Below are 27757 nucleotides of genomic sequence, written 5' to 3'. Positions count from 1 at the left end.
CAGGAGAATTGCTGGTGGTCCCTGCTCTGCAGTCTGACTGAAAACAATAGCTCTGAGTTCACAGAGAGACTCCGCCTCAAGGAAATAAACCAGACGCATGACAGAAGCGGACACCAGTACTCGGCACATAAGCACATCGGGCACACATGTGTACACACACACACTTACACCACACCCATATCGCACGTGCCACATATACTATACACACATACAAAAATGATGTTGATCAATTTAGCTGCTTAAAAATAACACATTTACTCAAATTTCAAAAGGTGGAAAGTTGGTCTTTAATTTCCGCCCTTTGTTACAGCAACAGTTTTTAATGTTTATTATGAAGCCAACAAAACTCAAATAGCACTATTAGCATATACCCATAAAATTGTTTATTTGTATTTTGATGGCCTAGCAAGAACAGATGCATGTGCATTTGCTGTAGAGGTTTACTTTTCTGTGGTTAAAACAACAAACTGTACCATTTCTTGGTCAACAAGACTTTTTGAACTGTCCAACTTCTCTATAGCTTTTGAGACTGCCCTGTGCATTAGCCACTCAGTGTAGAGACTGCTGACCTTATGTCTGATGGGCTTGGCCTTCCCACTTTTCTGTGATAAATGCCTAGTTCGACCTCCTACATTTTACTTCTATGCATTCCCACTAGTTTTTTAAAAATATTTTATTTATTCATTTTGCAAGGAGAGAGAGAGAGATAGAATGGGCACACTAGAGCCTCTAGCCACTGCAAACGAACTCCAGATTCATGTGCCACTTTGTACATCTGGCTTTGCCTGGGTACTGGGGAATTGAACCCCGGGTCGTTAGGCTTTGCAGTTAAGCACCTTCACTACTGAGCCATCTCTCCTGCCCCATTTCCACTTATTACAAAGCATAAATCTTTATTCATTGTAGTCCTAATTGATTCATGTTAAAGACAGGTCTTCTAGTTTTCTTCCATGGGTGCATTCAGGCCACTGGATTACCTGTCATATGAGATGTACTCACTTGGTTTTTTTCCCTGTGGCCCAGCACACCACCGGCAGGACCTTTGAGAGTGAAGTGAGGTATCGATGCAACCCAGGCTATAAGGCAGTCGGAAGTCCCATGTTTGTCTGCCAAGCCAATCGCCACTGGCATAGCGAGTCCCCTCTGTCCTGCGTCCCTCTCAACTGTGGAAAACCTGCCCCGATCCAGAATGGCTTCGTGAAAGGAGAAAGCTTTGAAGTTGGCTCCAAGGTTCAGTTTTTCTGCAATGAGGGTTACGAGCTTGTTGGTGATAGTTCCTGGACTTGCCAGAAATCTGGTAAGTGGAGTAAGAAGCCAGTCCCCAAGTGTGTGCCCACCGAGTGCCCGGAGCCACCGCTCTTGGAGAACCAGCTTGTACTGAAGGAGTCGACGTCCGACGTGGGGGTGGTGACGATTTCCTGCAAGGAAGGCCATGCCCTGCTAGGGCCCTCCGTCCTGAAGTGCTTGCCATCCCGGCGGTGGAACGACTCTTTCCCTGTGTGTAAGCTGGTCCTGTGCCCCCCGCCGCCGCTGATTGCCTTCGGAGTCCCTGCTTCTCCTGCTCGGCATTTCGGAAGTACTATCGAGTATTCTTGTGTGGATGGGTTTTTCCTAAGAGGACATCCCACCACCCTCTGCCAAGCTGATGGCGCCTGGAGTTCTCCACTGCCAGAATGTGTCCCCGTAGAATGTCCCCAACCTGAGGAGATCCCCAATGGCATCATTGATGTGCAAGGGCTTGCCTACCTCAGCACCGCTCTCTACACCTGTAAGCCTGGTTTTGAGTTAATGGGCAACACGACCACCCTCTGTGGGGAAAATGGTCACTGGCTTGGGGGGACACCAACGTGTAGACCCATTGAGTGCCCGGAGCCCAGGGAGATTTTGAATGGAAAATTCTCTTACACAAGCCTTCACTATGGACAGACCATCATGTACTCTTGTCACCGAGGCTTCCGGCTTGAAGGTCCCAAAGCCCTGACCTGTTTAGAGACAGGCAACTGGGATATGGTTGCCCCATCCTGCAATGCCATCCACTGTAACGCCCCACAGCCCATTGAGAATGGTTTTGTTGAAGGGGCTGATTACAGCTATGGGGCCATGATCATCTACAGCTGCCTCCCGGGGTTTCAGATGGCTGGCCATGCCATGCAGACCTGCGAAGAGGCAGGATGGTCAAGCTCCATGCCAGCATGTGTGCCCATAGACTGTGGTCTCCCTCCTCACATCGATTTTGGAGACTGTACCAAAGTCAAAGATGTCCAGGGCTACTTTGACCAAGAAGAAGACATGATGGAAGTCCCGTATCTGTCTCCTCACCCTCATCCTTTGGGAGCAGTGGCTAAAACTTTGGAAAATACCAAAGAGTCCCCTGCTACACATTCACCCCCCTTTCTCTATGGCACTGTGGTTTCCTACACCTGTAATCCAGGGTATGAGCTTGTGGGGAACCCCATGCTGGTGTGCCAGGAAGACGGGACTTGGAATGGCAGCGCGCCTGCCTGCATTTCCATTGAATGTGATTTTCCTGTTGCTCCTGAAAATGGCTTTTTGCATTTTACACAGACTACCATGGGCAGCGCTGTGCAGTATAGCTGCAAACCTGGGTACATTCTGGAAGGCTCTGACTTAAGGCTCTGTCTACAGAGTAAGAAGTGGAGTGGTACTTCACCACGCTGTGAGGCCATTTCATGCAAAAAACCAGCCCCGGTCAGGAATGGATCCGTCAAAGGAGGCAACTACACCTACCTGAGCGTGTTGCACTATGAATGTGACCCTGGATATGTGCTGAATGGCACTGAGAGGAGAACATGCCAGGAAAATAAAAACTGGGATGGACACGAGCCCATGTGTCTTCCTGTGGATTGCGGCTCGCCCCCAGTCCCAGCCAATGGCCAAGTGAAAGGAGAGGAGTACACGTTCCAAAGAGAGGTTGAGCACACGTGCAAGGAAGGCTTCTTGCTTGAAGGAGGCAGACGTCGTGTTTGCCTTGCCAATGGGAGCTGGAGTGGCGCCACTCCCTCCTGTGTTCCCGTCAGATGTGCCACCCCACCACAGGTGGCAAATGGGGTGATGGATGGCCCGGATTCTGGCTTCAAAAAGGAAGTGGTGTTCCGATGTGTGGAGGGCTATGTGCTGTACGGAGCTTCAAAGCTCACCTGCCAGTCAGATGGGACCTGGGACGCAGAGGCTCCCGTCTGCAAACCTCTCCACTGCGGTCCTCCCGAGGACCTCCCCCACGGCTTCCCCAATGGCTTTTCCTTTTATCACGGGGGCCAGATCCAGTATCAGTGCTTTCCCGGTTATAAGCTCCATGGAAGTCCTTCCAGAAGGTGCCTCTCCAGCGGCTCATGGAGTGACAGCACACCTGCCTGCCTGCCTTGCAGGTGTTCCACACCTGTGATTCAATATGCAACCGTCAACAGGACGGACTTTGACTGTGGGACGACAGCCCAGATTGAGTGCTTCAGAGGTTTCAGGCTCCAGGGACTTTCTGAAATCGCTTGTGAAGCCAATGGTCAGTGGAGCTCTGGCTTCCCACACTGTGAACACACTGTCTGTGGCTCTGTCCCAGCCATACCGAATGCATTCGTGAGCGACAGCAGCTCTTCAGAGGGAAATGTGATAACTTACAGCTGCAGACCTGGCTATGTCATGCAAGGCCGTTCAGAACTGATTTGTACTGAGAAAGGGGCATGGAGCCAGCCTCATCCGGTCTGTGAGCCCTTGTCCTGTGGGCCACCACCGTCTGTTGCCAATGCAGTGGCAACTGGAGAGGCATATACCTATGAAAGCACGGTGAAACTCAGGTAAAATCATGGCAAGTGGTGTGGGCAGGAGAACTGTGAAATGAGTGGTCAGATCTATAGCAGTTTCGTTCTCGTTGCTAACACAAAGCACCTGATCAGAAGCAGGTTATCGCAGGAAAGGGTGTGTTTCCAGTTTCCAGTTTCCAGTTTCTGAGATGAGTAAGGGACTCTGGCTTAAACAAGAATGAGTGGAAGCCAGGCGTGGTGGAGCACATCTTTAATCCCAGCACTCAGCAGGCAGAGGTAGGAGGATCGCCATGAGTTCAAGGCCACCCTGAGACTACATAGTGAATTCTAGATCAGCCTGGACTAGAGCAAAACCCTACCTTGAAAAACCAACAAAAATAATGAGTAGAAAAGTGATGGAGTAAGACCCCCAAAGTTTTCCTCTGGCCACCACAGGCAAGTGCATCCTGCACAAGTAAGCACATGGGTGCCACTGGGCATATACATGTATATGCAGCCTACACACACCACACATGCCACAGCAGGAAGAAAAAGATGGACAGTACCTAAACCTAAGGACGACACCAGAGGTCCTCAGGCCTCCATATGCACACATGCGTGCACGTGCACACACACACACACATGCATGTACATGCACACCAAAACAATAAAAAATTAAAAGTCTGGAGAGAGAGATGGCTTAGCAGTTAAGGCACTTGCCTGCAAAGCCAAAGGACCCATGTTCGATTCCCCAGGGCCCATGTAAGCCAGATGCATAAGGTGGTGCATGTGTCTGGAGTTCATCTGCAGTGGCTGGATGTCTTGGCATGCCCATTTTCTCTGTCTGTCTCCCTCTCTCTGCCTCTTTCTCTCTCTCTCTCTCTCAAATAAATAAATATAAATAAAATGTTTTTAAAATATATATAAAGGAGTTTCAAACTACTATTTAAGTAAACTAATCAGAGCCAGGTGTGGCAGTGCATGCCTTTAATCCCAGCACTTGGGAGGCAGAGTTAGGACTTCAAGGCCACTCTGAGAATACAGAGTGAATTCAAGGTCAGCCTGGCCTAGAGTGAGACCCTGCCTCAAAAAACCAAATAAATAAATAAAAATAAAATCAATACTGATATATACTACAAAGATAAATAATATCCATAACATTTAAAGTAACTTTAGTCTTGGCTGTTCTTAAATACTGATCACTAAGGATCATTCTTGCTGTAATTATATTGTTTTTCCACCTAAACTTTGAGCTAGTTTCACGCAAGATTTGTACTGAGCCTGCTGACAGCTTCTTAAATCCAAGCATAGTTCAAGAATAGCATGGTACTTTCTTGAAGGTTTCCCATTGCATCTTTGTGTTTTCATTGCAGATGTCTAGAGGGTTACATGATGGATACGGATGTAGACACATTCACCTGCCAGAAAGATGGTCGCTGGTCCCCTGAAAGAATCTCCTGCAGTCCTAAAACGTGTCCTCTGCCCTCCAATTTAACACATATACGTGTTTTTGGAGATGACTTCCATGTAACTAAGCAAGTTTCTTTGTCATGTGTGGAAGGGTATATGTATGAGGGAGTTAACACATCCACATGTCAGGTAAGACTATTTTAATTGAGTATGTAAGCCTAACTCCTACACAAATGGCCATGGCAAACTGTAGATCTTGCTGTCCTGGAAAGAAAAAAAGACTTCAAGTTTCCCTTCACATCAAAGGATAGTTGCATACATACATATATGTGTGTGTGTGTGTGTGTGTGTATGCACAAATGTGCACACAAAGTCTCAACAGCCTTAAGGAGAAACAGCTACATGTGCTTCACCTTAACAAAAATATTGTGATGATATAGAGAAGAATATATATTCAAAGAAAATATTATTTTTTCTATGTAGACTCTTCAAAAATCAATGATCAAATGTTTTCAATAATTCATATTAGTGTATAGCAAAAAAACAGCTTTTAAAACTTTGAGGAGCATACATAAAGTTACTATTTTGCATAAACTTTAATTGAAATGTGGAATTGTATAGAACATAAGGGTGCATTGGTACAAGATGTGGAGTATTTACATCAACCCTAGAGTCCTCATGTATCGTAAAGAGAACATCCTGCTTAGTGTTCTTGACTTGGGATGGATTTCTATTCAGAAGAATATGCTTATTTTATGTGTTAAAGAAGTGTCAGTAAATGTTTATTGACAAATATAAACACCATCCAATAATTAATTTGGATTTTTAGAGCTATGGATAAACTTTAAGTCCTTTTGACTGTCACTTTGGAGATGACTTATTTAATATTTTTGTTCATTTTTATTTATTTATTTGAGAGAGGCAGAGAGAGAGAGAGAGAGAGAGAGAGAGAGAGAAAATGGGCGCGCCAGAGCCTCCAGCCACAAACTCCAGCAAACAAACTCCAGATGCGTGTGCCCCCTTGTGCATCTGGCTAACGTGGGTCCTGGAGAATCGAGCCTCAAGCCGGGGTCCTTAGGCTTCATAGGCAAGCACTTAACCACTAACCCATCTCTCCAGCCCTGAAGATGACTTTGATAGTCTTCACTCACATGCATTAACTCTTTTTTTTCTTTTTTTTTTAAATTTTTATTTATTTATTTATTTGAGAGTGACAGACACAGAGAGAAAGACAGATAGAGGAAGAGAGAGAGAATGGGCGCGCCAGGGCTTCCAGCCTCTGCAAACGTTCTCCAGACACGTGCGCCCCCTTGTGCATCTGGCTAACGTGGGACCTGGGGAACCGAGCCTTGAACCGGGGTCCTTAGGCTTCACAGACAAGCGCTTAACCGCTAAGCCATCTCTCCAGCCCCATATGCATTAACTCTTAACCGTAACTTACAGTCTGTGCTTTGTTCCCCAGTTTGACAGCACTTGGGACCCACCATTTTCTGATGAATTCTGCCACCCAGTTTCTTGTGGGCAACCTGAAAGTCCAGAACATGGATTTGTAGTCGGCAGTAAATACAGCTTTGAGAATACAATTGTTTATCATTGTGACCCTGGCTATGAATTAGAGGTATGCAAATAAATTGTTTAACTAGAATCAATTTGCTGTTGTGACAAACTTGAAAATATTTTTAATATTAATACGAATTTATTCCACCAACATTGTTTCTAAAACCTCCTATTACATTTTGTTGCCTTGTTCTCGAACACTTTTCATGAAATAGTTCACTTCAATTAAAAAAAAAAAAAATCAGGGGCCAGGTGTGGTGGTGCACACCTTTAATCCCAGCACTCGGGAGGCAGAGGTAGGAGGATCACCATGAATTCGAGGCCACCCTGAGACTCCATAGTGAATTCCAGGTCAGCCTGGGCTAGAGTGAGACCCTACCTTGAAAAAACAACAACAAAAAAATCACCCAGGTTACCTAGTTGTTAAGAAGGCAGAGACAGGAGACTAGCAAGTTTAAGGTCTTTCTGACTACATAACAACACAAGTTGAAGGCCAGCCTGGGCGACTTTGTGAGACCTTGTCACGAATGAAAAGTACAAAAACATCTTAGGATGTGGCTCAGTGATAGAGTGCTTACCTAGCAAAGGCCCTGATTCAATCCACAGTATAAGGGGCTGGAGAGATGGCTTAGTAGTTAAGCCACTTGCCTGCAAAACCAAAAGACCTAGGTTCAATTCTCCAGGATCCATATAAGCCAGATGCACAAAGGGACAGATGTGTCAGGAGTTTGCAGTAGCTGGAGGTCCTGGCATGTCCACATCTCTCTAATTTGCCTCTCTCTCTCCCCTTTCTCTCTCTTTCTCTCAAATAAATAAATAAAAATAATTTTATTAAAAAAGAAGTTCCCAATTTTTTAAAGAAAAGGCTATGAAAAAAGGAAAAGGGAAATAAAATTGTTAGTTTTCTATCCATCGAGACATAATGGTAACCTCAAATGACCATTTAAACTTATTTTTGTTTATTGGTAACCACACTTTATGACGATGAAATTCACCCGTCACCATACTGCAGCCACAGCAATGATTTTCCTACGCAAAGCCAGAACTTCCCAACAATGAGCTGATGGGCGCTGAGAGGCTCTTGATTAAGAAATCAAGTGCCCTGATGATACATCGGCTAAGAACAATCCTAACTTTATCCTTAAGAACACTCTTAGTTACAATAGGAAAATTCCATTTGCAGCCCCTCCATCTCTCTGAATTTCAGAGGGAATGCTGAATTACTTTTGCTGAAAGCTTGTCTTATCATCACACTCAAAGTTTAAGGGGCCCATTTTGCATTATTTAATATTGTCATCTGGTTTTCCAGGAAGCTTTTTATTCTTAAAGTGATGTTAAAATACAGGTTTTGTGGAAGTATTCATTACCAGTAATTGTTAAGTTTGTGTAGTGTGGCCCATTATTTTCTGATCATGTAATCAAAAAATTGGCGTAAGTCAAATCTATGAAAACTTGAATTGGGTTTCTATGAGTTTGTGTTATTCTCTCAAAAGGTTAAGTAAGTAAGCATAAAAAGGAGGGTGAAAATGACTTATTGCAACTAGGGAGTTTTTCTGATTTTTGAAGCTTAGATGCTCTTTGTGTGAGAGTAGTTATCTTGCAATTTACTCAGAAAAGTTGTATGCATAGAGAAGAGAGGAAAGAAGGCAAAATATGCAACAAACTCATTAAATGTGAAGTAGGTAATTTAACTTTAAATGTGAGGGAAACAGTCTAGTGTTAATTATAAAATTAAGAAAATTGCAATAAAAGCCATTCACATTCTAACCTACATGAGAAATTTTCTAAAGCATCAAAGCCCAGTGTCCTGCAGAAAAAACTGATGCAGGCAGGTCTGGAGCAAGAAATATAAAGATTGTCAGGAAACTCTTGTCACCTGAGATAATAGGAACTTACCAGACTCTTGTCAAGAAATATTTGGAGCCAACTGATTAACATTCCCAAAAGTCATTTTAGTGAAAATAAAGATAATAATGTCCATGTACTATAATGTGTCACATATCATCAATTGATATGAGACTTGTTACAATACTAAAAAATAGTTCATTAGTAATTATTAGTAGGCATTTATTAGCAAACTTATTCTGAAACCAGGTAACTAAAGAGGAAGGATTGTCTTTTTATTGCTGATTGGATGTCCCAATAATCAAATAGCAAATGAGAGGAAGTTCACCTTTATAAATATTCCAGTTAATAAATGAAAGAATTTAAATGCCAGAATATACAGCCCCTATGAATGAATGGATTTAGATTTGGTCATCTATGCTAGCTGATGTCACAACAAATGCAGACAACTAGATAGTACTTGTCTCTAGGTGAAAATGCACTCCATTTATGAAAATTACTTACCTTCTGTCAAAAAAAATAGAATTTGGAAGCCGGGCGTGGTGGCGCACACCTTTAATCCCAGCACTCGGGAGGCAGAGGTAGGAGGATCGCCATGAGTTCAAGGCCACCCTGAGACTACAGAGTTAATTCCAGGTCAGCCTGGACCAGAGTGAGACCCTACCTCAAAAAAACCAAAAAAAAAAAAAAAATAGAATTTGGATATTATCAAGCTTTTAAGTGCAATAAATAGTATTAGCAATACCATTGAAAGCAACCAGCAAATCCAGTCTGTGGGAACATCTGCAAAATAATGGCCCAGTTTTCCAGTACTGAAATGAAACAAATTGACAAGGTCAAGGAGAGGAAATGGAAAAGTAGCCTACTGATTTAGAGACACTGATTTTTATTAGCCTATAATGCACTTTACTATAGTCGTGCATGCTACTACACAAGGGAATTGCATTTTTTAAAAACAATTTTTATTATTGATAACTTCCATAAGGTACAGACAATAAACCATGATAATTCCCTTCTCGTCTCACTTTCCCCTTCACAACTCCACTCTCCATCATATCCCCTCCCCCTCTCAATCAGTCTCTTTTATTTTGATGTCATCATCTTTTCCTCCTATTATGATGGTCTTGTGTAGGTAGTGTCAGGCACTGTGAGGCCATGGATATCCAGGCCATTTTGTGTCTGGGGGGAGCATGTTGTAAGGAGTCCTACCCTTCCTTTGGCTCTTACATTCTTTCTGCCACCTCTTCTGCATTAGACCCTGAGCCTTGGAAGGTGTGATAGAGATCAGTGGGATTTACAATTTTTTATGTTTATATTTATTTGAAAGAGAAGCAGAGATTGAGAGAGAGAGTTAATAGTCATCCCAGATGCCAAAGTAGCTCAGAATCAGGTCTTTGTCCCCGCTGACCTACCACAGGCTCTCTTCTCTGCTAGACGAAGGATTCTGGGAGGGGCTCACCTGCTCTCTCAGCCCGTATTTACTCATGTAGTACAACAGCCATCCTTTCCACATGGCCATGATGTCCTCATGATGAAGGACAGTGGCAACATTTCCCTTCATGCATTGTCTGAGTTCAAGATAGGGTAGTTACTGTCATCACTCCTGGTATTTTATTACTACCAAAGTCAGCCAAAGCAATCAGGACATCTGACACAAATGATGCTAAATGCTTCTACTATGAAAATAAAATTGTTCATGAGGTAGACAACTATTTTTGAGCTATTTAAAATTTGAACTTTTTACCATAAACTCTAATAATATATATATCAACTAGAAAATTAATCAAAATAAAGAATTCAAGATTGGGATGGTATTGTTACAAAAATCACTACTAATAAGTGGTAAAGTTATTCATATTGCTCTACAGTTGAATATAGGAATTCCTGCTAATTACTAGAATCCAGGTAGATGAGATAGGAAAAATATAAATATATAAATTATATATAGTGCTTCGTGGTTCTAAAACAAGTTCAGTGAAAGGGTACAAAGAGGAAAGCAGGAACTGTGTGAGAAATATTGTTACTTACAAAGCATGGAGGCAACAGATGGTGTTTTGCTTACTTAAGTCAATAGTTACTTATAATTGAGTTTGTATGGGAATGAAAATTGACATAGAACAGAATGTTTGTCACTCAATCATTAGAGGAAAAGGACAAAAAAAAATAACTGGTAAAATACTGAACTACTGACTCACCTACTTGTGTGCAACGTACTGTGGAAGTACTTAGTTTTAGTTAGCTGTTAGTTCATTTGTTAGTTGAAAGTTAGTTAGTAAGCTACTTGTTATCTGTTTTCTCTAAACTAATAAAAAGTAATTCACAAGCTAGAAAATATTTTTCTTGGTACAGAAGCATAAGTGTTAATATTTATCTCCAGATTAAGATTCAGAGAAAACATTCTGTTTCTCTTTTCTAATTTCCAACTTTCCTACAGTTGAAAAATATTAGTGTTTCAGTAAAAAAAAAAAAAAAAAAAAAAGTAAAAAACATTCACACTTATAGGACCAAGTATTTTCTTGGAAAGATAGGACAAGACCCTTTCTCTGAAGTCAATAGAACTTTTATAAAGATTTCTCCATAATTAAACTGATGCTCAAGAAAAAAATGCTTCTGAGTAGGAGAATGAAAAGGATATTGGTTGATCTGATTGAAAGCAAAGTAAATGACTAGCAGCATTTTAGCTGGCTTGCTGCTTTGGAACACACAAAAAAACATGATAGCCAAAGGCTTAACCCAATGAATGTCACACGATCATGTATAGAAGTCCACACTTGGCTTCGAGGCAAGCCCCATATGACGTTGTTTAGATCTTGGTCTTTTTTTAACATATCATGTTATAAGCCTTTAGTCATTATTTCATCATAAATTAGGAACATGATGCATAAAACAGAGTTACGAACACAGAGGGTTACAGTAAGAGATGACAAAGGAGGACGAAGCCAAGACCTAAAAATTATACTCAGAAATCCAAGAACACCTATGCAAATAACCACTGGAGGCAAACAGCATAGACAGTCCTCAATAACTACTATAAATCATTTTCAAGAAAATTATATTGTGGAACAGTGAAGTAAATTTTAGAGTTTATCTAGAGTAATTTTTAATGAATGCATAGTTAATGAAGTTTATGGCTAATAGACAAGTCTCAAACAAAAATTCAGTCCTCATTGTAATATAGTATCTCATATTCTTTGTGGCTTATCTCAGATATTTAAAGATAGTTATAATTCAAAATAGTATGAATAGACTAAGCAGATTTATCTCCTTGAACCCATTCTTTGTCAGTCTTTGTTGTAGAATTCAATTAGTTGTCACTTAAATTAAAAGGAGGAGCTGTCTGTACTTTATATCACACTACTCTGCCAAGGATGAATTTTAAAATATTATGATGAAATGATTGGGAGAATCTAAACCTACTCATGATACTATCTTCATTTAATGCATTTACTAGGCATTAAAGTGCTGAGCCATTCAAGTCCATGGCTAAAGTGGCCTTATATGCCCTTGTTATTTCTGTATTCTAGAATTATAATGTTGTTCATGATCTTTCTTCTTTGGTTAACAGGGGAACAGGGAACGTGTCTGTCAGGAGAACGGACAGTGGAGTGGAGAGGTAGCAACATGCAAAAGTAAGTTAAATGGTGCCTAGTGGTGCCAAAAATGATTCTGGGTATACAAAATAGCAATGCCTTCACATTTTCTTTATGTATCACTTGTCCAGAAAAGTAGGTTTCCATATGACTTATTCATACCCTCTTAGATTTTAATTAGCCCTCCCCAAACTTTACTTTACTCGATCTCTTCCCCTGACCTCATTTAGGTCTTTCCATGCCCATTTTTTCTCATTCATGAGTAGGCCACAATATTTTAATTAGATTTTATACATTATAAATTATGTATTATATTGTTATATAATATACATGTTCTGCATTAAATACATTTAGCAATTATATGAAAACAAATAAGGAGAATGAGGGAAGCATTTACTACAAGGCTTTTATTCTTCCTCCTAGAGAGCAGATGTGAAGCACCATCCGAGCTGCAGCATGGGAAGGCTGTCCTGGAAAACACTACATCTGGGCCCAGCATGGTCTACTCCTGCCACAGAGGCTATAGCCTGGAAGGGTCTCCTGAGGCACGCTGCACTGAAAATGGAACTTGGAGCCACCCAGTTCCTCTCTGCAAACGTGTGTGTTGACTTTAGGGCCAATCTTAATCATATTGAGATTTGTGATAGCTTCCCACATTGCTCAAACACTGATAACCCCACTGATAAATGAGATTGGGTCAGAGTAGGCAATTTGTGGCTATCAAACCAAACAAACGTTATGGGGGTGTTAGAAAGTCTACTTGTGTTATGCTAAAACAGCCCAAGAATCAGCTCTTATCAGTCTTTGGCTAATAATAAGCTTAGACATTAAAAGAAAGTTCTCGTTCATGAAAACATTTTGACAAAAAGCTATAATGAAATCTATTGTCACTAGAGGAGTAAAGAAGGTATATTTAAAGTACAATGTTAATATAGTAAGTTAATATAAATGTGGTTTAAAAGAGATATGTTAACCACTTGATTGAAAACAATACTCTAAGCCTTTAGAATTAAATGAAAACCTACCTTACCAGCCAAGACTAATTTTGTATCTACTTAATATAAGAAAAAGTGGCCTTGCTTGAAGTGTGCATTGACACGTGACACACACTTGCACCGAACAAGCCTAGCACCATCATCATTCACTGTGTTTCCTTCAGACCTATGAAAACCAATCTATTAATCAGACTTGGAAGCTCAATGCATAGTTCTAATATTCTGTTCATAGCAGAGTGAGTATAAAGTCCAACTCACACAGAAATGTCTGATGGCTTCTCGTTCCATTCAGTGAAGAGTATTCAATAAAATAAAGTAATTTGACAGAAAGAATTTGCTCTTCTTAGAACTATTCAAACATTGAGAGAATATTTGTTATACCCCTTGTTTTCTTATATGCATGTTGTTATACTTACAAATAATTTCATGTGGATTAAAAATAAATCTCTCCTTAATGTTTGAATTCTATAATGTTAAAGACTCATACAGGGCACAGTAACACAGGCCTATAATTCCAGCACTCAGGAGACTGAGGCAGGAGGAGGACCATGAATTCAAAGCCAGCCTGAGCTACACATCTAAAAAATAAGAGAATGAAAGAAATTATTGCACTATCATCATTTAAAATCCACAACTTGTATAACTCTACTTTAAGATTAGGGAAAATAACAGTAAACATTTTCTTTTTTTTTTTTTTTCTTTTTAACAGCAAATCCATGCCCAGTTCCTTTTGTGATTCCTGAGAATGCTCTGCTTTCTGAAAAGGAGTTTTTTGTTGACCAGAATGTATCAATCAAATGCAGGGAAGGCTTCATGCTCAAGGGCCACGGTGTTATCACCTGTAGCCCAGATGAGACGTGGACGTTGACAAGTGCCAGATGTGAAAGTAAGTCCACAGGTGGAACCCAGTGAGTTTCATCTTTGAGAGGCTATTTCCCATCAAGTTACTTCACTGTGTGTATTTAGATATCTGTACTCTCATAGCTATCTTCTTCTACATTAATGCTTACAACTCAAAAAATGATATTTTGTCAGATGTAGTGGTGCTCACCTTTAATTCCAGCACTTGGGAGGCTGAGGTCACAGGATTACCATGAGTTTGAGTCTAACCTGGGCTACAGAGTGAGTTCAAAGTCATCCTGGACTAGAGTGAGATCCTGCTTCAAAAAAATTAAGAAATTAGAAAAATGATATTTAAATACTATACATTAGAGCTGGAGAGATTACTTAGAAGTTAAGGCACTTGCTTACAAAGCCTAAGGACCCAGGCTTGACTCTCCAAGACCCACATAAGCCAGATAAACAAGGTGATGCATGTATCTGGAGCTCATTTGCAGTGGTTGGGGGTCCTGGCACACTTTCTCTCTCTCTCTCTCTCTCTCTCTCTCTCTCTCTCTCTCTCTCTCTCTCTCTCACACACACACACACACACACACACACACACACTTTCTCTAATAAATAAATACATTTTAAAATACCATACAATAAAAATTAAGACTTTCCAGAACTCAGCTAAAACCTACCTAAGATTTACTGAGCATGATTTTAAAATGTGTTCTGCCAAGGACAAGTAAGAAAATAAGTTTAAAATACATATTTTTCCACACCATAAGCCCTCAAATTATTCTTTAATAGACTAGGACTGTTTTGTGTTATAAAAATTTTCCCGTAGCGGTCCCCATACTTCAGTCTACATCAGAACCACATTGAGGCCTTGCTAAAACAGAAATGCTGCAGTTCACCTCTGAGTTTCTGGCCACTGGGTCTGAGGTGAAGACTGAGAATTTTCATTTCTAGCAGTTCCTGAGGGTTCTTGAGGGTTGTTCTGATTTCAGTATGAAATGTCTCCTGCTTAATCATGGTTTGAATTTTTGATCACCTACTAGTGGCAGTACTTGGGGAGGTTCTGAAACCTTGGGAAGTGGCACCTAACTAGAGGAATCAGGACACTGGGAGGTGGGTCATTGAAGTGCCTTGTCCTTGGCCCCCTCGTGCCTCACTCTCAGCTTCCTGGCTGCTATTAGGTGAATAATCACCTCCGCCATACGCTCCCACAGCCAGCAATGTTCTGTCACAGCACATGTGACAGGTTTAAATCCGATGTCCCTCATAAATTCATATGTTCTGAATGCTTGGTCCCCAGCTGGTGACAATTTGGAAAGTGGAGCCTTGCTAGAGGAGGTGTGTCTTGGGGGATGAGTTTAGGGTTGTTATAGTTCAGCTCTCCCTTGCCAAAGAGAGGGTCACTCTCTTATTGCAGTTTTTCAACTGGTATGGCAGAGGTGATGGCCAACCTCTGATCATGCCATGTTGTCCTCTGCCCTCATGAAGCTTCCCCTCGACTATAAGTAAAAACAAAACTTCCCTCCCATCAGCTGCTTGGGCTGGGTGCTTTGGCCCAGCAATGAGAAAGTAACTGCAACACACATGGCCTACAACCATGGACTGTTCCCTCTGAGACCATTAGCCAAGATAAGTCTAAGTTCTATTAGGATGTTTCTGTCGGACATTTTATCACCATGGTGAGCAAAGTGGCTAACAGAAGTATGCTGTTGGTCTGGGAACCACAATTGGAGAACCGCTGGCTGAGCTGATCCATTCATGCCACAACACTACATCCTCTAATGTGTTGCTATCTTATGACAACCCTGATATCTCTACTTTAAACATCTCCCGTGCTCAGCATCCTCCTCTCCAAGATCCTTTGTTGCCCACCCTACTGACAACAGTAATCATTAGCAATATTAATGAAATATAACACACACAAAATAGCATTCTATATGGCCACAATGGTCTCCATCTTCAGGGCACTTGCACTTCAATTAATTGGTTAAGAAACAGGCATGTGAAGACCTGGACTTCAAGTCTATCCTCAAAATTTTTAACTTTAAAACATATGAATGTCTTACCTTCACTAAATCTAGGAATTTTCATTTGTTAATAGTATTAATATCTATCTTATGGGATTTTTTTCAAGAATTAATAAATTGGTGTATAGTATATTAACAATATCTCCAGATAGAAAAATATACCCAGTAGCCAAAACTCAAAAACTTTCAATTAGAAACCAACTACAGCATTAGAAAGCTGATTTTTACTCCAGAAAATGTGTAATGACATTTTGGCTAGGATTTGGCTCCCAAATACTTATGAAATCTATTCATAAGGAAAGGGAAAATAAGTATTTGAAACTTGGATTTCCTTTTTGGCTCTGTAGTCTAGTTTAGAGCCACCAGCCTAAAGAGAAGCAGGCCAAGTGGCCTCATTCTGCCCACACATCCTCACCTTGTCTTGGCTCCCCAAGACTTACCATTCAGACCACTGGAAGTAAGGACAGGAAGAGATGTGCACAGATTACAAATGTCCCTTCCTTGCCTGCCTAATCATTCCTCAGTATGCTAGAGAGGGCCACAAGCTGCCTTGGAGAGGAGACAGTTTCCACTTCTCTTAATCCTCCATCCTCTTTTGCATTTTCGATTAGACAGGAAGTCTTTTTGGATTAAAACAAACATCCTTCCTTGGCCTACTCAGCAACCTACTCATTGTGGCCACTTACTTCTGATACTTATCCCCACAAGTCAGTGATTAAAAGTTAATGTACAAGAAAATCACATATGGAGAGTATATCAAAATGCATATTCATAAGACATAATTCTTGGAGATGTGCATTTTTAATAAGAACCCCATTTGGCGTTCTTAAATCCATGTTTTGATTAGCAAACTGCTATAAACCAATCTTGTCTTTCTCCATATTGTGGCCCCCATCTAGAATCTCTTTTCCCTCTGATCACTGAAGCATTCTATCCTTGGCCAAACACCACTTCACTGTGATTTGTGCCCTGACAGTTCTAAGCACAGTTACATCCACTAGAATGTTTCTGAAGTATGATCCACACTCAGATGAGGTTGGATGTTGTGTTTCTTTGTCTTTCTCTACTTGTCTGAGAAAAAGGACAGCACTTTCTTTAGTTATTTCCTGGCAAGTTCTGATACATAATAGAGCATTTTATCTATTTTAGTAGGAAAAGAAAATTTAGAAAGATCATACAACAAATTTATCATCTCCATGACTACATTTTGTTTTGTTTTGTTTTTTGAGGTAGGGTCTCACTCTAGCTCAGGCTGACCTAGAATTCACTCTGTAGCCTCAGGGTGGCCTTGAACTCACAGTGACCCTCCTACCTCTGCTGGGATTAAAGGCGTGCACCACCACGCCTGGCTCTACATTTTCAGAGTAACATGACATCAGAGTATACTTTTTATAAGTCAATTCACGATGGCCTACCATCCAAAAGTTGGATTTACACAAACTGGCTACTGGCTAGCCTCCTGACTCTAATCCTGTCCTTTCTTTGTGACCCACCCCATAAAAATTCTATCTAAAGGAAACCAATAAAATGCCCAAAGTAAAATTAGTTGTAATAATTTTTATTTAAATATACAGCACATGCCCTTTTGAAAAAAAAAAAAGGAGGCTAGTCAATCGAACACACTTCACAAAAGTAGAGCACCACTCCTTTACAGTATTAAAAAGAGAAACTAGTGTGAGGCCTTGGATTTCATAAAGGTCACCCATAAGCTACTGGCAGTATTCATTCACTTTCCAGATCTATACTGAGAAATCACCACAAGCCATACATTATTCAAAGCAGTAGTGAAAATATCTCACAATTCACGAGCATGACTGGAATGGTAGGCTACCTTCCTGTGGTTTTGCCCTTTCCAATTTGATAAGCATTCTTTGCTTGCAGCTACCTCTTTGGTGAGGTGTAACAGCTCATTCTTGGTTGCCTCAACAACCTTCTCCATCTGGTACAGATTCTTCTTCTTCTTTTTTTTTTTTCTGAGGTAGGGTCTCACTCTAGCCCAGGCTGACCTGCAACTTACTATGTAGTCTCAGGGTGGCCTCAAACTCATAGCAATTCTTTTATGTCTGCCTCCCTCCAGAGTGCTGGGATTAAAGTTGTGCACCACCATGCCCTGCTTCAGATCATTCTTTTCATTCCTACTATTTGAGATAAGATGTCCATGAAAATTTTTCTGCTATGGGTTTTATATCTTCTCTTTTAATTAATTCATCCTTAGAGGTAAGGTGCTGTTCTCAGTCTAGGTTAGTAACATAGGCTTAATTATTGTTTTGTTTCACGGCAGAAATTTCATGTGGTCCACCAGCTCATGTAGAAAATGCAATTGCTCGAGGAGTGCATTACCAATATGGGGACATGGTCACCTACTCCTGTTACAGTGGGTATATGTTAGAAGGCTCCCTGAGGAGTGTTTGCCTAGAAAATGGAACATGGACTTCACCTCCTGTTTGCAGAGGTAAGGAGGCATTTGAATGAGTATTTCTTAATATGTGGAAGTTCAATATCACCAAAATTTGTATGCATGCTACTTTATTTCTATTTATTTAATTTTATTTTTGGTGATTTCATACATATTTATAATATATTTTGGCAATATCTGCCCCTCTCTCCCTTATCCTCTTATCTCTTCATACTTACACTTTTTTTGATATTAGATTGGGTTTAACATCTGGGTATATTCCTTAAGGTCATTATCTGTGTTTTAAAAGCTTGCACATAGAATGCCTAAATTCCATTATTGAACAATGGAAAAGTAAAGTATCCAAGTATATCCTCTAAAGCTTATACCTCCCTAATAATACATGGCTTTTTAGGCTCTCTCTGACCTAAGTGTCTGAAATTTCTGATAGAAATTATCATAAATCCAAATTTCAATGATTTAAGTTTTATTAAAAAACCTTAAAATATGGAATCAATCTAATTGGATATCAGCACATAAATTAAAAATATGAGAAGATAGGAGGTGATTAATAGATAAGTAAAATATTAGTCTTTAAAAAGAAGAAAATCTGTTATTTGTTACCAATATAAATGTGATATTTTTGAGTTACATTATGCTAACAAAATAACCCAGGCACAGAAAGATAAGTGCCACATGATCTCACTGATACGTGGAATCTAAAATAATCAAACTCAGAGAAGCAGAGTACAGCAGTGGTTGCTTAGGCAACGGTGGGAGCAGTGGCAAGAGGTATATGAGGAGATGTCAGTCAGAGTCTAAAGTTTTAATTATGCAAGATGAGAACATTTTGGTGAGATCTATTGCATAGTATTGTGACAATATTTAGCAGAGTTAAAGCTATATTGTCTTTTTGAAATTTGCATCAGAAGAACGGAAAGAAGGAAGGAAATGGTATCTCTATGAGATGATAGATATGGTAATTAGCTTGATTGTGGCTATTTCTCAATATCTACATAAGGCAAAACATCAAGTTACAAATTATAAATACTATTTGCATTTGTCTACTAGACCTCAATAAAGCTGTGGGTAGGGAGACTATGATAGGAAGGGCAGATACCATACATACTTCTCCATACACTGAAATCCCTTCTTGAGATTCAAGTGTCTCTTTCCTAAAGCCTGTGCTGTTTATTAACTGGAAAGGAGAAATTCTGTTGCCTACTATCATCCTTCCAGAATTCCAGAGAATTATGAACAATCCTGCTTTCTCTACAGCTGTTTGTAGATTTCCATGTCAGAATGGAGGTGTCTGTCAACGCCCAAATGCTTGTTCCTGCCCAGACGGCTGGATGGGGCGACTCTGTGAAGAGCGTGAGTCTATCCTTAAATCTTACTTTGATAACTGATAATTTTCTGGGAAGCTGCTGACTTCGAGGACTTCCTAGGAACTGTGAGGAATTCACTGGCACAAATCCTTGTAGTCATCCAGAGTGCATAAGGCTGAGCTCATATGTCACTTGTTTGCAGAAGTTCTAGAATATTAATGAACCATTTAAAGTGATCAGCTACAGGCCTCCTGGAACACATGTACACTCTTCCTAAACAGACTCTGGTAAATGATAATAAGCCCCCAGCCCTCTCTTCCATTATGTCAGTTCAACAATACACTGTGGTACAGTTGCTATAATACCCAGCATTATAGATCACTGTGCTGTAATAGAGACAGGAGATATTTGAGTCCACCATTACTCTTTGTCCTCAGAAATAGTACCTCCTAATAAATAAAACAAAAGAACTTGGCACTCCTACTCTACACAATGTTTGGTAAATTAAGACAGAGTTTTGAACCTTATAAAAATATATGCAACATACTAGGGTAGCATAAATAATTACTTTTAAGTGGAAATAAATGGTTTCTTTGGAAGCAATATGTAATACCATGATGAATCATTAAGTGTAGTGGCCATTGATCTACACCAGTTTTTCTCCTAAAAAGCAGGCGTTGTAGAGGCAACTTTAAAGCTTATTCAACAGGATGTTTTTCAGATACTTTTTAAAGGAAGATAAATAATGGAAATAAATAGGCTTCTATCAACTCATCAGTGCAAGTGTTCTCACAATAGTTAAGAAAGAAATAATATTTTTTCCTCCCACTTCTCATTGATTTCTTTTCATTTAGGGCTCTTAGGCTTAGCTACCATAGTACCAAGACTCCAAACCTTCAGGAAGTGTTTCCTCTGGGGCACCCCAATTACAGAACTGACTCGCTTTCTGAACATATGCCTGCACTCACTCCTTCACAGAAGTGTGGAGCTTCCTATGCTTTAGTTTGCATAGACATCATCTTAACATGGTGGTTCAGTACACCTGAGTTGGGGCCTGATGTTCTATAGAGAATTGCATTTGGAGTAGTGAGGCTACAATCTCACATCTTTTGAATAAATGCTCCTTGTCCTAGAGGGAGGAACAATTGCTGTGGAGGATGCAAGGGAAGTCACATTCAGTCACCATCAGGCCTCCATTCCTAGGAAATAAAGAATGAATTGTCGCATTACTACTAAATTGTTACAAACACAAGCCTACAGTACAGCTCATCTGATTCCCATCCTCACACTCAACCAAACTTTCCTAAAGCACCTCATACACTTTGTAATGGAAATTTAAAATGATAACAAATAGACTTCATTCTGCTTATTTGATGAAGAACTGAAGCAAAGCACTTAGCAATCACAGGTGACAGTGCTGTCAATGAAAGAGTACATCTAACATCAGCCATCCCATCTGCTTGAGGTCCCAGCCTTCTTTCCCAACTGTGTCTTCCCTGTAATGTTCATTAATAAGCAGAGCCCAGATGGGAACGTTCTCTACAGGATCAGGAAAGCTTCTAACTTGCCTGCCAAATTTTTTGTTGAACACTTGAGCATAATTGAGCATGAACATTTTGATTAAAGCATTTTCAATATTTTCTTTCTAAAGCAATATGCATCCTTCCATGTTTGAATGGTGGACGCTGTGTGTCCCCGTATCAGTGTGACTGCCCACCTGGCTGGACTGGGTCCCGCTGTCATACAGGTAGGCTTCCTCTCATCACTTGTTGTCTTATGTGGTTTGTTCCCATGAAGCCCCAGGAGAAATTGATGATTTTAACATGGGCATAGGATGTGGTGTTGAAACAGAAGCATAACAAACATTTATCAAGAATATCTCAAGATAAGCAAGTTGATTGTGACCCCAACACTGCACTAGATCATGCTGAAAAAATACTTTACCAGTACATGCAACGTATAATACTGTCTGCATCTACTCACATAGCAAGCAGCACAGTGTCACACAGAGTTTCTGAAGATTTTTCTTAATATCCATGAACTCATTATCACCTAGAAAGAATAGGGACAGAAATAAGTGTATTTATGTATAATTTATATATGATTTTATATTTATATATTATATATATATATATATTTATATAATTTAGGTATAATTGTATTTATTTTCAGTTGAAATGAAAGAATTGAATAATGAGATAGTTTCTTAATAGGTAACAAGAACAAACTATGGTTATTTGGGGACAAGCAAGTCCCCTAAGCAACCTTTAACTACTTCAGATAGAGCATTAAGCCCATAGCACATTTCCATCTGTTTAACTGCTTGACTGTCTGTCTGTCCCTGTCCCTACTAGGTTACATGCCACATGAGTGGAGATGCTTCTTTGTCATATTTGTAGTCCCACAACCCAGCAAAATGTCCCACTATGACAGGGTTTTCAGTAAAGATCAAATAGATCAACTTAAAATGGCATGTTTTAAACCTTTTTAAGGTCTTAGAAATTTTAATAAATTGTTAAAAGAATTAGACCTGCTGGGGCTGGAGAGATGGCTTAGCCATTATGGTGTTTGCCTGCAAAGCCAAAGGACCCAGGTTTGATTCCCCAGGACCCATGTAAGGCAGATGCACAAGGTGGCGCTGTATCTGGAAATCATTTGCAGTGACTAGAGGCCCTGATGCACCATTCCCTCTCTCTCTTTCTAATAAATAAATAAATAAATAAAATATTTTTAAAAGAACAAGACCTGCTGTATTTATTCAGGATGAACTCAGACACTCTATCATCCCTCCATCAAAAATGTTTATACCACTTGCTCAGGGGAGTAAAAGGGAAACAGAACAGGCTTGTTGAAAGTGGGCTTGTCATGAGCACAAAGATGGGGTAACAATGCCTCCCAACCAAGACATTTTTAAATACGACACAGGAATAAGTAATCTGAGGAAGAAGGTGGGCATGGTAGCACAAGCCTATAGTCCTGTCACTGAGGAAACTGAAGCAGGAGGATCATGAGTTCAAAACTACCATGGGCTACATAATGAAATACTCTTAGAAAATAGACACCATTAGGCTGGAGAGATGACTTAATGGTTATGACACTTGCCTGCAAAGCCTAAGGACCCATGGTCAACTTCCCAGCTTCCACATAAGCCAGACGCACAATGACACAGCATGCGCAGTTGCACACACACACAAATTGGCACACATGTCTGGAGTTCGATTACATTAGCTGGAAGCCCTGGCACACCAATTCTCTCTCGTGAGCTTGCTTTTACTCTCATAAAAAAAAAAAGTCCAGTCTGTTGGGCTTGCCTCAATAAAAGGAAATAGACACAATAAATAAATGTAGAAATTGCATGAAGATACTATGTCAAAGGCAAAGTCAGGTATGTAGTGGCCCTGCATAAAGCCCAAGTTGCCATCCATGAATGATGTAAGGGAAATGCACCCTGAAGGCTGAATCTGAAGCCTTTGTGCAGGGCTCCTAAAGAAGTATATTTGTTTGCTTAGGACAAATCAGATTTTATACTTATGTTTGCTTCTCAAACTTGAATTCACCTGCAAACCACCTTGCCTTTTTCCACACACCTTACCACTTTGGGTAATGGTCTGTTCCTCCAAATAAATGAACCATTCTTTTTTTAAAAACATATTTTAGATTTCTGGTTAAGATGGCGGCTTAGGTACCACGCCAAAGCAGCCTAGGGGGAAAGACCAAAAAATCTCAGCAAAATACACACTTTTACTAAAAAGCGAGGTGTATAGGAAATTGAAGTGGCAGCGGAGAAGTAGAAGAGATCCAGAGCATCCAGAGTCTACACAGGCCGGCAAAAGCGGCCCTGGCAGGTCTGCTCACCACAGCGGCGGTGGCGCACCAGAAAGCAGCAAGGCTCGGCTCGAGCCACAGGAAAAGCCAGGTGAGGGGAGTTTCCACTCACACCAGAGCTCTCCCCAAACTCTAGAAATGGGAAGGGTGAGTGGCAGTGAACAACGGAGGAGCAGATCACAAGGTAGAAGAACAGGTGGAACAGCGAGAGAGCTAGAACAGCTGCAGCTCCCTCCACTCCTCCAACACCTGTGCCCAGCTCCAGCGAACAGAGCAGCAATCCTGGGACTGGCCACACCAACTTGAGCCAACAGCAGGACCCAAGCAGGGGCAGGGTCCAGCAACAACATCAGCGGCCCCAGCACCAGCAACAGTGGCCCAATCAGTGGTGGATCCAGGAGTGGCAGCCTCAGCAGCAGCCTCAACAGCAGCAGTGGCAGACCTAGCAGCAACAGCTTCAGAGGCAGCGGCGACAGACCCAGCAGGGGTAGCTTCAGCAGCAGTAGTAGCAGTTCCAGCAGTGGGGGTGCTGATCTGCAGGGCCACAGTTGCCAGGCTCAGTTTGCCCCACAGGAAAAGCCAGTGCCCAGCTCCAGAAATCAGAACAGTAGCCCAAAGACCCAGCCAGCAACTTAACTGAGACCAAAATCATCCAAGGTAACTGGGATTGCACCAGGGAAGGATCTCACTTGGCCACAAGCTGACTTGGATCCCTCAACAGACCAGAAATCTTAACCTCTTTAGTGATAAAGTATCTGGTTGTTATAATAACTACTCTTGCATAAATACTCGGGGCTGTAATTGATTGAATGTGTACAGTGTTTAGTTAAATTTTAGAATCTACCTGTATTTTATTCCACTCAGCCTACTTGAATACTCCCATAACAGGGAAACTCAACCCCTAGGAACACCTTTGTAGATACTCTGAGAGTCTTAAGAGCCACACCTAACATCTTAAGCACCTACCCTGAAGATATATAACATCAAATAAATTGATATAGCTAAAAATACCCAGGTAGCGAGAAAATCAAAGCATTAACTTAATCCAAGATGCAATATATAAACATTATAACACAAAAAACACTAAAAAATAAGACAATATAAATCCACGTGAAAGTATTAATGCATCAGAAACAACCTCCAGTGAGAATGAGTTATAGGAAATACCTGAGAAAGATTTCAAAAGAATGATTGTAAATATGTTCAAAGAGGTCAAAGAACAAATCAAAGGAATCAAAGAGGAAATCAAAGGAATCAAAGAGGAAATCAAAGAAGACATAGGACACCAATTTAATGAAATAAAAGGCAATACAAGACATAAATAAGGAAATGGAAATAATAAAGAAAAACCAGTCAAAATTACTAGCAATGAAGAACACAGTTAATGAAATAAAAAACTCTGTAGAAAATCTCACCAGTAGAATGGATGAAGGAAAGGACAGAATATCTAAGCTAGAAGACCAGGTAGCAGATCTAATACAGTCCAACAAGGAGAAAGACAAACTTATAGCAAAGTATGGGTGGGAATTTCAAGATATTCGGGACACTATGAAAAGATCAAATATAAGAATTCAGGACATAGTAGAAGGAGAAGAATTCCACTCCAAAGGCATAGTAGGAATCTTCAACAAAATCATAGAAGAAAATTTTCCCCAAACTGGGAAAGAGGTGCCAATGCAGATACAGGGAGCCTTTAGAACCCCAGCCATACAAAACTTGGAAAGAACCTCTCCTCGCCATATTAAAATCAAACTTCCAAACACACAAACCAAAGAAAAAAATATTGAAAGCAGTTAGAGAGAAAAATCAAGTTACCTACAAAGGAAAGCCCATCAGGATTACAGCAGATTATTCAACACAAACTTTAAAAGCCAGAAGGGCTTGGAGCGATGTATTCCAAGTTCTGAAAGAGAACAACTGTCAACCAAGGTTACTTTATCCTACAAAGCTATCCATTCAAATAGACAGAAAAATAAGGACATTCCATGACAAAAGCAGGTTAAAGAAGTATTTGAAGACAAAACCAGCTGTATAGAAAATACTTGATAGAATCCTCCATGCTGAAGAAAAGGAAAAGCACACATATTAGGAACCTGGAAAAAACAAGCAATACTCAAATACTAGTTAACACAAGAGAGCAAAGGTAGAACCAGAACCACAAAAAAAAAAAAAAAAAAAAGGAAAACTTAAATACACACCTTTCAATAATATCTCTTAATATCAATGGCCTCAATGCCCCAATGAAAAGACATAGGTTTGCAGACTGGGTTAAAAAGCAGGATCCTACAATTTGTTGTCTCCAAGAAACTCACCTTTCTACAAAGGATGGAAATTATCTTAGGGTGAAAGGTTGGAAAAAGGCGTTTCAAGCAAATGGGCCTAGAAAACAATCAGGGGTTGCTATCCTAATATCTGACAAGGTAGACTTCAGTCCAACATTAGTTAGGAAAGACAAGGAAGGTCACTTTATATTGATTTAAGGCACATTCCAACAGGAGGGCATTACAATCCTAAACATACATGCACCTAACATGGGGGCTCCCAACTTCATCAAACAAATGCTATTAGAACTAAGGTCACAGATAACACCAAACACAGTGGTAGTGGGTTACTTCAACATCCCACTCTCATTAATAGGAAGGTCATCCCAGCAAAAATTAGGGAGGCATCTGGACTAAATGAGATCATAGAAGGAATGGACCTAACAGATATATACAGAACATTTCATCCAAATGCTGCAGAATATACATTCTTTACAGCAGCACATGGAACATTTTCTAAAATAGACCATATATTAGGACACAAAGCAAATCTTAACAAATTCAGGAAAATTGAAATAATTCCTTGCATTCTATCTGACCACAATGGAATTAAACTACAAATCAGTAGCAAGAAAGGCTATAGAGCACACACAAGATCATGGAAACTGAACAATATACTACTAAATGATGAATGGGTCAATGAAGAAATCAAGAAGGAAATCAAAAAATGTATAGAGTCAAACTATAATGAGAACACAACATACCAAAAATCTCTGGGACACAATGAAGGCAGTTCTAATAGGTAAATTTATAGCCTTAATTCCCTATATTAAGAAATTAGAAAGGTCACAAGTAAACGACCTAATGCTTTACCTTAAAGCCTTGGAAAAAGAAGAACAAGGCAAACCAAAAATCAGTAGATGGGAAGAAATAATAAAGATTAGGGCAGAAATTAATGAAATAGAAACAAAAAAAAAACCAATCCAAAGAATTAATGAAACAACAAGTTCGTTCTGTGAAAGGATAAACAAGATTGATAAACCCTTAGCAAATGTGACCAAAAGAAAGAGAGAAGAGACACAAATTAATAAAATCAGAGATGAAAAATGTAACATCACAACAGATTCCAGAGAAATTTAGAAATCATAGGGACATATTATAAAAGCATATACTCCACAAAGTATGAAAATCTGAAAGAAATGGATGATTTCCTTGATTTATATAACCTACCTAAATTAAATCAAGATGAGATTAGTCACTTAAATAGGCCTATGACAAGCATGGATATCCGAACAGTTATCAATCATCTCCCAACTAAAAAAAGCCCAGGCCCAGATGGATTCACTGCTGAATTTTACCAGACCTTCAAGGAAGAGCTAACACCATTGCTTCTTAAGCTTTTCCAGGAAATAGAAACAGAAGTAATTCTACCAAACTCCTTCTATGAAGCCAGCATCACCCTGATACCAAAACCAGGCAAAGATAGAACAAAAAAAAAGAAAATTACAGACCAATCTCCCTCATGAACATAGATGCAAAAATTCTTAACAAAATATTGGCAAACAGAATACAAGAATATATCAAAAAGTTCATTCACCCTGACCAAGTAGGCTTTATCCCAGAGATGTAAGGATGGTTCAATATACACAAATCTATAAATGTAATACATTATATAAATAGGTTGAAGGACAAAAATCACATGATCATCTCATTAGATGCAGAGAAAGCATTCGACAAAATCCAATATCCCTTCATGTTAAAAGTCTAACAGAGACTGGGAATAGAAGGAACATATCTCAATATAATAAAAGCTATTAATGACAACCCTACACCCAACATATTACTAAATGGGGAAAAACTGAAAGCTTTTCCACTAAAATCAGGAAAAAGACAAGAGTGTCCATTGTCCCCACTTTTATTTAATAT

At 40.0% G+C, this 27757-nt stretch overlaps 1 protein-coding gene across 1 annotated transcript in view; it reads left to right on the top strand.

Annotated features, from left to right (window-relative positions):
• The window catches only part of Svep1 (sushi, von Willebrand factor type A, EGF and pentraxin domain containing 1), a 201648-nt gene that overhangs the window by 164474 nt on the left and 9417 nt on the right, over positions 1 to 27757 (top strand). The window contains exons 38-46 of the mRNA XM_045146479.1: positions 1024 to 3809; positions 5129 to 5354; positions 6628 to 6783; positions 12133 to 12196; positions 12581 to 12754; positions 13862 to 14038; positions 18304 to 18474; positions 19696 to 19791; positions 21397 to 21492. Coding sequence (XP_045002414.1) covers positions 1024 to 3809; positions 5129 to 5354; positions 6628 to 6783; positions 12133 to 12196; positions 12581 to 12754; positions 13862 to 14038; positions 18304 to 18474; positions 19696 to 19791; positions 21397 to 21492 — 3946 coding nt within the window. The remainder of the gene's footprint in view (positions 1 to 1023; positions 3810 to 5128; positions 5355 to 6627; positions 6784 to 12132; positions 12197 to 12580; positions 12755 to 13861; positions 14039 to 18303; positions 18475 to 19695; positions 19792 to 21396; positions 21493 to 27757) is intronic.

The sequence above is a fragment of the Jaculus jaculus genome, chromosome 1, assembly GCF_020740685.1.
Source record: "Jaculus jaculus isolate mJacJac1 chromosome 1, mJacJac1.mat.Y.cur, whole genome shotgun sequence".
Classification (NCBI taxonomy): domain Eukaryota; kingdom Metazoa; phylum Chordata; class Mammalia; order Rodentia; family Dipodidae; genus Jaculus; species Jaculus jaculus.
The sequence above is the reverse complement of the archived record's forward strand: the minus strand, read 5'-3'. Positions and strand labels throughout refer to the sequence as shown.